At 38.1% G+C, this 12,500-nt stretch overlaps 1 protein-coding gene across 6 annotated transcripts in view; it reads left to right on the forward strand.

The window, feature by feature from the left end:
• The window catches only part of LOC115217220 (soluble guanylate cyclase 88E), a 441,284-nt gene that overhangs the window by 180,214 nt on the left and 248,570 nt on the right, over positions 1-12,500 (forward strand). For 5 of the 6 annotated variants that reach the window (XM_036507237.1, XM_036507236.1, XM_036507240.1 and 2 more), the window contains exon 4: positions 2,450-2,491. The exons of the other annotated variant lie outside the window; for it this stretch is intronic. In XM_036507237.1, the coding sequence (XP_036363130.1) occupies positions 2,450-2,491 (42 nt within the window). The remainder of the gene's footprint in view (positions 1-2,449; positions 2,492-12,500) is intronic. 6 annotated transcript variants of the gene reach the window in all.

Here is a 12,500-nt window from a genome sequence, read left to right on the forward strand (position 1 = left end):
TAAGATGATGATGATGATCGTTTCTTTTATCTGCTGCAAGGGTGTCAGATAAAAAGAACGGGTTACAGACCGTGTGTAGGGTTTACCTAAATTGGGATGAAAATGGGTTAAGAAGATGATATAAAAAGAGTACATGGTATATAAATTCATAGATGGATGAGGCAGACCTCCTGATACAGGAGAACCTTATCCTTAAACAAATCTTATTCAGGGACCTTGCGAGCGGGATGAGCTACTCGACCTGAAGAAAATTCTAACCTGCAATGTCATGCGCTATTTATCTTCAAGAGATCACCGTGTCGCGCACACATGGTTGTAATGCATATACCTTGTGTACTCTTATCAGACGGGTAGCCATGATGGGTATATTGGGCTTCGTATATTTGTACACAAGTGTCATTTTGATGGCATGCGCTGCTCTCTCACTCAATAATAATAATAATAATGATAATAATAATAATAATAATAAATGCCCTGATGCAGTACCAGGCAGTGGCTCTCATGGCTTCTGATCTTAACTGATTGGAAGTGTTATCATGTACATTGTTTTGTCTTTGGTATAAAAGATGGGCTACAGCAAATATTCTGCTCAATACCACAGATTTGCTTGTCAGTTGTTTGATCTTAACCAGTTGAGCATGTCCCTTAGTGGCTGACGATATGTGCATCTCTGATCACGAGCAGAAGTAGTGGAGGAGCATCATAGCCATGTGTTGAGAGGGATTCTTTGGGGTTTGAATAATTCACCTCTGGAAACATGGGTGGTTCTTTCAACATCCTTAAACAACCCTTATTCAGGGACCTTTTGAGCGGGATGGGCTACTCAACCTGAAGAAAATTCTAACTGCGCCCCACCTGCAAGGTCATGTGCTGTTTATCTTGATATGAGATCACCACATCGCGCACATATGGTTGTGATGCATGTGCCTGGTGTACCCTTATCAGACGGGTAGTCATGATGGGTATATTGGGCTTCGTATATTTTACCCTAGTGTCACTTTGATGGCATGCACTGCTCTCTCACTCAATAATAATAATAATAATAATAATGGTTTAAAATTTTTCCACACGGGTGAGGAGATGAGTCGATTACATCGACACCAGTATTTCATTGGTACTTGATTTATCTACACCGAAAGGATGAGAGCAAAGTCGACCTCGGCAGAATTTGAACTCAGAACGCAGCGGGAGATGAAATACTGTTAAGTATTTCATCCGGCGTGCTAACGATTCTGTCGGCTCGCTGCCTCCTTTACTAATAAGAATGGTTTCAATTTGTGCCACAATGGCATCAGTTTTTGGGGAGGGGACTAGTCGATTACATCGACCCCAGTGTTCGACTGGTACTTATTTTATCTACTCCAAAAGGACGAAAGGCAAAGGTGACCCCAGCCCGAAGAAACATCTGGACATTTTAGAAACACTCTATATTTATGGTGTATTGCAAAAGTCGGCTTTACTTAGAACTGCTCGCATACTGCGTAAAGTACTGTCTGTTTGAGGTCCTTGTTGTGACTCGACAGATAGTACAAACCCCTAGTACACAATATCTGCAATCTACATCACAGTATTCCATACTGTGCAGCGTCTTCTGTTATAATTCTTTCTACAAGGCCTGGAATTGTGGGGGAGGGAGACCCCAATGCTCAAAAAATACCCCTTTTAGTGACACGGAAAGGATGAAAGATAAAGTCGGCTTCGACGACATTTGAACTCAGAACGTGAAGGCGGATGAAATGCTGCTAAACATTTTGTCCGGCGTGCTAATTACGACAGCTCGCCGCCTTAGTAATAATGATGGCTTCTGATTTAAGTACAAACCCAGCAAAAATCGAGGTGAGTTAGTCAATTAAGACTACCCCCAGCATGTTCATGCTGCTGTCCGGTCTTAGTAGCTGGGAAATACTGGCCTCGTTAAAATCGGTATTAAATCCAAGTTTACTTATATAAAACTTTATTGAAATTACACCCAAGACCACAAAAGAAATGAAGGAGATGGTGTTGTAAGACCCAGTAGCGTAGCAAAAATATGTGCCGCCCGGAGCTTCTCTTGAGCTTTTCACCCCATCCCGTCCATCGCTCCTTCTACACGCTTCTACAGCAAACCCAAAAGTGCTGCACCACAACAAAAGCATCGCCCGGACTAGACCGTTACCATCGCTCCGAACCCTACTAGCTTCGCAATTCCTAAAACCTCGCACGTAAATTCTTTTTTCTCCTTCTCCACCTCCTCCTTCTTTTTCTTCTTCCTCTTCTTCCTCTTCTTTTTCCTCTCCTTCCTCTTCTGCTGCTGCTACTATTGCTGCCGCTACCACTGCTGTTACTGCTGCTGCTGCTGCTACTACTACTACTACTACTACTACTACTACACTACTACTACTACTACTACTACTACTACTGCTACTGCTACTTCAAGTACAATCACTTGCTGTTGCTGTTGTATTTTCAGCACCAAAATTTGTCCGATTAAGGAAGAAATTGACAAAGATGGGTGAGTGTTGAAGTATTATTTTTTTTAACCGTTTCTCTTCAGCATTAACGTCATAGTATTACTGCCCGTAAGTAATAATAAAAAGAACAATTGTTTCGTTCATTTGTCGCTAGTACCAACCAGATCATTCTAATAAAACCTGCTACAAAGAGAGTCAACAAGATGTCTGGAGGGCTACAAACGATTATGTAAAAACGAGGGTGGAAAAATGATGATTATTCAATATAGATATATATATTTATGTATGTGTGTGTGTGTTTATGTATGTGTGTGTGTGTTTGTGCATATATGCTTTCTACAATCTTTCTAAAATCTTCTTCAAATCACACTACTTTGATAGTGGAGAGAAAGAAAATTGTCATTAGATTAATGTAGTCTCTGTACGCAATGGAGGGGAATAAACTATCTGGGATGATCATGGCTAAAATGCGTTTGGTCATAGATCGGCTTGATCAGGAATGACCTGGGGTTATATGTAAAACACCTACTATTATGCAAGTTACTTTCCGTCTTGTAGTTTTATTGGTATTATTGCTGCTACTGGTGGGGATGATGATGATGATGATGAGGAGGATGATCAAGATCATGATGAAGATGGTAATGATGATATTGACGATGATGACAATGGTGGTGATGCCGACGACGATGGCTAGGATAATGGTGATGGTGATGGTGATGGTGATGGTGATAATAATGATGAAGATGTGGTGGCGGTGATAATAACGGTACAGGTCCGATCATGAACCAATCAAATGAAGCAACACAAAGCAGAAACGAAGGAACAGTGTTCCGAACTAATTGATAGTATTGTGTTAATTGAGAAAAAGAAGTGAGAGAAGGAGAAAGACAGAGAGAGAGAGAGATAGAGATAGAGAAAGAGAGAGAGAGAGCAATTACTAGATGCTAAAGCTTGTTGTAGATGATGATATGGATGTTGTTGCCGTTGTTATTCGTTTTGCTGAATCGTTGTTGCTGTGAGGCCTTGATCAAGACTGTTATAGTTGTTGTTGTTGTGTTGTTGCTATTGTTGTTGTGTAGCCGTGATCAAACGTATTATTGTTGTTGCCTTGATCAGAAATGTTGACAGAACTTTTGCTTTCGTTTTCTGGCTGTTGTTAAAGAAAAGTTGTTGTTGTGAACCCTTGATCGGACCTGTTATGTTGTTGTTGCCACCATTGTTTTCGTGGATTCATTGTTGTTGATCAGACCTGTTATGGTTGCTATTGTTGTTTAGCCCAAAGTCATCCATAATTGAGCAGATCTATGATCAAAGCCATCTTAGACATGATAAACCAGTCTCTGTTATGTTCTGGAGAGTTTTGTTTACCTCCGCCAAGGAAGGAGGTTATGTTTTCAATGGTGTTGGTTTGTCCATCTGTCTGCCTTTGTGCAAAATAACTCAAAAAGTTGTGAACGGTATTTGATGAAACTTGCAGGAAAAGTTGATAATGACACACGGAACAGATAATTAACTTTTGGTAGTGATCCAGTAATTTTTATGGATTCTTGAAGGATTTTTCCTTTGTTATATTTACTTTACAAGAAGTATTACAATGTTACGTTCTTTGATTATCTCCCTTGAAAACACATTGTTTCCACGTAACCTATGGTGGCGTTGCTGTTTAGAGACAGTGATGATGATGTCGATGGTCGAGATAAGAATGAATCGATCCAAGTGCTTATTTTTTAAGCCTGGTACTTATTCTATCGGCGTCCTTTGTCGAACCGCTAGGCTTCAAGGATGCAAATACACTAACACCGGTTGTCAAGAGGTGGTGGTAGTGGTGGGACAAACACAGACAGATCGATAAAATAAGTACCGGTTGATCACTGAGGTTTGTGTAATCGACTACCCCTTTCCAGAAATTGCTGGCCTTGTGGCAAAATTTGAAACAATATTTCCCTGTTTGTTAGGCGGAGAGCTGGAAGAATCGTTAGCACGTCGGGCAAAATGCTTAGCAGCAATTCGTCTGTCTTTACGTTCTGAGTTCAACTTCAGCCAAGGTCAACTTTACCTTTCATCCTTCGGGGTCGATAAAATAAGTAGCAGTTTATCATTGAAGTCGATGTAATCGACTACCCCCGTTCCCCAAAATTGCTAGCCTTGTGCCAAAATTGGAAACCCAATATCTCCCTATTTGTTGTAAGTTCTTGAGTTCATATCCTAACGATGTCGACTTAGCCCTTCATCTAACCAGGATCAATTAAATAAAATCCCAGAAAAGTACTGGAATCGATGTAACTGAGTATAATACTCCCGACCCGACACAAACAAAACACAAATGATGGCCTTGGCCAATGTGAAGAAATCAATATTATCGATGTTACTGATCATGGTGTTTTGTTGTTGTTCTATAAAGAGTGGATAATTACTGAACGATTGAACTGTAGATTGAATGAGTTTTGTCGGTTCGATTTTGTTACTGGTTTTATTTCTTAATCTGTGCAGGAAGAGCAGCGCTCATGACTTAGCTGTAGGACCTTCGAGATTAGTGAGTGCAAAAAAAAGAATAAACAACAATTTGTGGCGAAAGAGTACAGCAGGGATCGCCACCACCCCCTGCAGGAGCATTGTGGAGCCTTAGGTGTTTTCGCTCAATAAACACTCACAACGCCCGGTCTGGGAATCGAAACCGCAATCCTACGACCGCGAGTCCGCTGCCCTAACCACTGGGCCATTGCGCCTCCACATATATATATATATATGTATGTATGTATGTATGTATGTATGTATGCATATATATATATATATATATATATATATATATATAATGTGTGTGTGTACGGATTTTAGGTTAGTTAGATTATGTTTGTGACATTTGGACATTTAAAAGCAAATACCGCAGAGAAAGAATGTTCGCTTATGGTAAAAGGCGTAAAAAACAATATCTTATTAGTATCTTTCCCTATGGGCTCCCAGACGCGTTTCTGGCTCCTTGACCCTCATCAGTATTGAAACCGAAGAGAGGCAACTCTAGACAGATTCTAAAGCAGAAAGCTTTATCTTAGAAAAGTCAATGTCAGTGACTGATTGTGCTCGGGAGTCACCTAGTAAGAATAAACACAGCAGTATCAGCGCTAAATACTAATGAGAAATAAATTAACTGTTTTTACACCTTTTACCACAAGCGAAATGGGGGTTTTTTTCCGTATGGTAATTGCAGCGAATTTGACTTTAGAATTTATGTCACAAACATATTTTAACTAACCTAAATTTCTAAATTTCGCTTATCTTTCATCATTGCTTAGCGCTGATACTACAGTGTGTGTGTGTGTAAGTGTGCGGATAGATAGATAGATAGATAGAGAGAGAGTGAAATAGAGAGAAAACTTACTATTATATTTTAGAAAGCTGTGATTCACTATCGAGTACTGTGACGAGGGTCAGAGAAAATGCACGTCGCTTATAGAGATACATTTGAACATATGCTAATAGAGAACTACTGTCAGCAGTTTTTATTGACAGCAAACACTGTCGAAAAATATCCCTGTAACATACATCATTTGTTATAACTGAGCCGGAGACCTAGTTTGAATGCTTGTAATGGATCGGAAACTACCAAAAACACACAGTGTTGTGTGGGGGTGTTAAACCGGGTAGCAGATTAGGTCTTTTGTGATGTTTGCAAACGCACAAAATCAACACGATCTATTACGGACACTGTTAGTTAATACCCATTAGTGATGGAACGGTACAGCGTTCAAATCACTCCTAGTGTTTAAGATTGTTACTTTATTGAATAACGGTACCTTCCGTGTTATCGGCGTCAGCGCTGCCAAAAGCTTATTGAAAAGACAGATGAAAATCCTTTGGACACAGAGGGCTTCCGACATTGCGATAGATTCAGCAGGAGGGCTTGCAATACCTCTGAGAAGCTCCTGCAATTTCTGCATGGACTTACAGCAACTCCGATGTTTATTTCACCTGTCAATCGTTGGTGGTAATATTTTGTTTATCAGAGTATCGAGGGGAAAAGTAAAGATTAATAACATCTTTAAAAAAATCATTCACAGCTTAAAAGTTCCTAGATTTATTATGTTCACTTTCTTCAAAGAAGAGCCAATTGCTTGAAAGCCACGACTTAGAAACCTATAGTATTTTACAAATTTTATTTTATTTAAATGCTGTATCATGTTCGTCCGCAGTTTTTCCATTGGCCTACTATCTACAAATCATATGTCTGCTCTATCAGGATTGAACTAGTGATATAACAACCTAATTCATCGACATATTTCTTCACCAAATGTCATTTATTGTTATTTTAAAGGCAGTAAATGTCTCAGTGAAAAGTGCTTCGTTTATACATCATAGAAACTATCTATTGGGTCGTCCGGAAAGTTCGTGCCGATTTATACTAGCTTACCTTTCGACTTATTTTAGAACATGGTTAAATCCATTAAATAGGATTTGACATGGTTGAGTCCATAAAATAGGAAAGATGGATACGCATTGTGCAACAAAAAGGTTCATATTTGGTTGATTAAAAATGTAATGGCAAGTATTTATTGACCTTTTTCTGTCCTTTAAAGATCGGCACGAACTTTCCGGACAACCCAATAGTTTGGTGAATTGTACTTAGAAATGCTGATGTTCATGACTTTCAATGACCATTTGTAAAGGGAGGTAGCTTTTAAAACTTGATTTGTAAAGGGAAATAGTTTCTAAACTCCTACGTAGTCCTGACCTGCTAAAACTAACTAAATCTCACCACAACTAATCTGCAGCACCATGCAGTCTTTGGTTGCCTTTAACTGAGTTCAGGGATCTTTTCGGTTTGAACGGCAGTTTTTAACATAATTTCTAGGTAACTAAAAAATTTTTAACTTCGTATTCTGGTAGACTGTGTTTATAAAACATCTTTTTCTCTTGGCTTTATTGAAAAAATTCTATAGTTTGTAAGATATTTGTTGTTTTTTCTTCAATTTCTGCAATTCCAACCAATCAGTGACGTCTATTGAGTTAAAAAGCATTCTGTGCCGTATGAATATGTCCCTCGTTTAAGAAACACATTGGGTTTATTTACATTTGTGAAGAAAAAAAGATACCCTTCCCCCACCGCTAACCCTAACCCTAAAAGAGATTGAAATGCAATAGATCGATTCTAGATTCATGATTATGGGTGACAATTTCATATGACACCGCTAGAAAAAACTGCAGTTCAAACCGAAAAGATCCAAGTTCAGTCTGTTACAGGTAGTTGAGCCTATGTTTTTCCTGTAGACATTGACTTACTGATGATCAGCCTCTTCAACCTCACCAGTAATTAGGGTTTGCAAGGGTTGTAGGCTAATGGTTTCCAACCAGGGTCCGTATGGACAGTGAAAGTCCAGATAAGATTTTGATGTAAAAATTTATCTCCAATAAATTGGTCATACTTCTACAATACACAAATTGTTTTAATGATTATTTATATACAATTCCTAATAATATTTAATCATAAAAATATAATAGGATTTTTTAAAACATCGAATGGTCTAGAGGGTCCACCCGAGTAAAACAGGAATCAAAGGGGCCGTAGGTAAAAGTGGTTAAGAACCACTAGTCATAGGCACTCACCACTTCATTTTGATTAACAAATAAACAAAAAATTTTTAAATTACTCAGAGTAAATATTGGTTTCGAATTTTGGCCCAAAGTCAGAAATTTCGGGAGAGGAGGCTAATCAATTATATCGACCCCACTGCTTTGTTGGTACTTAATTTATCGACATCGAAAGGATGAAAGGCAAAGTCGACTTCGGCGGAATTTGAACTCAGAACGTAAACACGAACGAAATGCCGCTAAGCATTTTTCCAGAGTACTAACGATTCTGCCAATTCGCGGCCCTAACTCAGAGTAAATATTGGCTTTGAGACATAAAAAAAAAAGCTTCGGACAAAATAATATGGCAGATATGGTTTAATATGTGTTTTCATGGGTTATTAGTTTTGCTAGTAACGTAAAACGCTTTCCAGCCAGTGATGTAACTGAGTCGTAACTGTTACTCATCTGGAACTTGTCTTGCTCTAGAGAAGTCGCCACAGATCGTGTGTAAAGCACACATTAATTGATAACATAGCATATTAGTAAGTAATCTAAAACATTTGCAGAACTCTATGTAATGTGTGTGTGTGTGTGTGTGTAAAGACATAAATGTGTGAAAGTAACTGTATCTTCCTATTTACAGGCAATTCCAAAATTTATGATTACTCGTGTGAATGTCCCTTTAGAAACATAAATAACACACACACACACACACACACACACTCACATACACGTACACACGTACACACACACATGCACACGCACCAACACTTTGCAGAATTGTATTAATGCATGTATTCGTATTAATGCATGTATTGTATTCGTATGCAAGTGTGTTAATGTGCCTCTGTGTGTGTGTATGTGTGTGTGTGTGGGTGTGTGTGTGTGTGTGTGTGTGTGTGTGCGTGCGTGCGTGCGTGCGTGCGTGCGTGTGTTTAAGTTTGCGCGTATCTTCCTGTCAACCCGCCTGACTAGATATATGTAATTATATATACCGTTGGACATTTCATATGCTTAATACCTTCGGACACGCTGATTTCTGAATAGATGTGCGAAAAACAGGCGGTGAACACATCACATGAATCCAGTTTATTTTCATTGGTTCTTTTCGCCATTAGTTATATCAAGGATTAGTTATATCATTAGTTATATCAAGGATAGTTATATCATTAGTTATATCAAGGATTAGTTATATCATTAGTTATATCAAGGATTAGTTATATCATTAGTTATATCAAGGATTAGTTATATCATTAGTTATATCAAGGAAATTATACATATATATATATATATATCATTTTTGTTTCTTTATTTTCAAAGTCATTTTGCTTTTTGTATTTTTACGTATTTTTATTCATTAGACTATATTCGTCTCTGCTTTGACTTTTTTTTATTCGTCTTTCTGCTTTTTTTTATTCATCTTTCTGCTTCTTTTTTCCTTTTTTTCTTTCTTTGTCGTGTTTTGTGATATCAAGTCATGCAAGCTCTAAATAAAATAAGCTTGTACTTAAATAAACTCTCACAAGCAGTTGAGGAATTGTCAAATAAATGATATTCGTTTAACCAAATCGAACATTGCGGACCACTTCTTCAAAGGTAGGATATGTCACGACTTTTAAGGGTTCTCTAGTGAGAGAGGGGATTTAGAACTTCATGTAAACAGAAGACAATGCAACGTATGGAAATGGTCACAATAACTCACAGAAATTATATTATGTACCTCTCTGTCTGTCTATCTATCTATCTAACTATCTATCTATCTATCTATCTACTATCTATCTATCTGTCTGTCACTCTATTTATCTAGCTCGCTAGCTGTCTGTGTATCATTCTATCAATGTATCTATCAGTGTAACTATGTGTCTGTCTGTCTACCTGCCTTCTATGTTTGTCTGTCTGTCTATCTATCTATCTATCTATCTATCTATCTATCTATCTATTTTCTCTCTCTCTTTCTCTCTCTCTCTCTCTCTCTCTCCGTTTATCTATCTATCTGCCAGTCTGTGTGTCTGTCTATTTATCTACAAACCTATTTCTGACTATTTGTCTTTCTATTTGTCACTGTCTTTAATCTGTCTACCTATCTATCGATCTATCTAACTGTCTGTCTTTCTCTATGTATGTATGTATGATGTATGTATGTAGTATGTATGTATGTATTATGTATGTATGTATGTATGTCGCAGTTGAACAAAATGTTCTTATTTGTTTATTGCCCACAAGGGGCTAAACATAGAAGGGACAAACAAGGATAGACAAAGGAATTAAGTCGATTACATCGACTCCAGTGTGTAACTGGTACTTAATTTATCGACCCCAAAAGGATGAAAGGCAAAGTCGACCTCGGCGGAATTCGAACTCAGAACTAAAATGTTCTAACAGAATAAATAACCAGATGTCACAGATTATGATACACGAGTGCTGTCATTGAAGAATCTGAATGAAACTGTTGTTGCTGTTACGGTTATTATCCTTGTTGCCTAGCCCTTTGTCAACCTCAGAAAAGGCAGGTATATAACCACAGACACTCCAGCTACTGCCATACTAATATGTTTTTATTCAAACATATCCACGATTCCATTACTCAATGTGTCCTTCTCTTGTTTAAGTCGCAAGGATCTCTTATGAGAAACAGAAAGGGAATCGGTTACTATTTCGAGCTGCTCAAGGAACTACATAGAGGATTTCCTCTTTGGTACAAGAGTCCTAAAAAATAATAAATGCGCCCTTTTAAAGCCTAGCTAGGCTCATGGGCTCGGTTTCCCGGTTTCTATGGCGTATGTATTCCCCAGTCCATCGCAGCGTTACTCATTTTTGCCAGTTGAGTGTACTGGGGCAACGTGAAATGAAGTGTTTTGCTCAAGAACACAACGCGTCGCCCGGTCCAGGAATCGAAACCACTATCTTACTATCATGATGCTGACACCCTAACCACTAAGCCACGCGCCTCCACACCAGAGTCCTAAAGTATTTAGATAAACGGAAACCACAACATCCTGAAATTAATACATTCACCTTACTTATTTCACTCATAGTATCACAGAATTTTCATTGGTATAATTCTTGTTGTTCAATTTCATTAATTTATTCTCACCCTTTACCTATCTCTAATTATTGCTGTTTGTATTGTTTCCTGCTCTGAAAAAAGTCGCTCTTTGGCCGAAGTATCAGCATGTTCTATATGAAGTACATGCTAAATACGGCACTTGTATCACCCTTTTATGTTGTTGTTGCTACTACTACTACTACTACTACTACTACTACTGTTGCTGCCGCTACCACTACTGCTATTAAAAATTACTGTGCATCTGTTCAGACAACGTCGATTTGATGGAGAGAGTGAGCTAATGTGCAGCACGAACCTTTGGACATTATAAACATTATTTGTACAGGTCGTTCGGTAAAAGCTGAATGCTCATACATCGTCTTCGACGGAGAGTCCATTATTATTATTATCATTATTATTATTATTATTATTATTATTATTAATTATTATTATTATTATTATTGAGTAAGAGAGCAGCGCATGCCATCAAAGGGACACTGGGGCACAAATATACAAAGCCCAATATACCCATCATGACTATCGCCTGATAAGGGTAAACAAGGCACATGCAACACAACCATAAGCGCGCGACATGATGATCTCATATCAAGATAAATAGCGCATAACCTTGCAGGTGGGGCCCAGTTAAAATTTTTTACTGGTTGAATAGCCAACCCCGCTCAAAAGGTCTCTGAATAAGGTTTGTTTAAGGATGATGAACGAAACACCCTTGTTTCCAGAGGTGATTTATTCAAACCCCAAAGAATTCCTCTCAGCATATGGCTATAATGCACCCCCACCCCAATATTTCTGCTTGTGATCAGTGATGCGCATATCGTCAACCACTAAGGGACATGCTCAATTGGCTAAGGTCAAGCAACTGACAAGCAAATTTGTTGTATTGAACAGAATATTTGGTGTAATCCATCTTTGATACGAATGCAAAACATGTACATGATAGCACTTCCAATCAGTTTAGTTAAGATCAAAAGCCATAAGAGTCACTGCCTGGCAATGCAATTATTATTATTATTATTAGTAGTAGTAGTAGTAGTAGTAGTAGTAGTAGTAGTAGTAGTAGTAGTAGTAGTAGTAGTAGTTACAAAACAGCATAATGTTGACAACCAAATCACCAGAGTGCGGAACTAAATGCATAGTTTCAGTTATGAATTCAAATCTTCTTTTGGATTCGCAGTCCTTAGTCCAGGGTGATTACCTTCCCATGGATGAAATTTCAGAACTACGAAGAAAAATTTTGTGATTCCAGTGGGTAGAATGTTTTTTACGGAGAAAGATTCTTTTAGCATTATTCGTACTCTTTTGATTAGATTTATTTCAGTTAATGTTGACTTCATGGCTGTTGATGTCCATGTAACATACGGCTATAAAATAATAAATTGCTTTGTTATCGTGCAATAAATTCTACTGTATTCAAGACG

This window comes from Octopus sinensis, linkage group LG11 (assembly GCF_006345805.1).
Source record: "Octopus sinensis linkage group LG11, ASM634580v1, whole genome shotgun sequence".
NCBI lineage: Eukaryota > Metazoa > Mollusca > Cephalopoda > Octopoda > Octopodidae > Octopus > Octopus sinensis.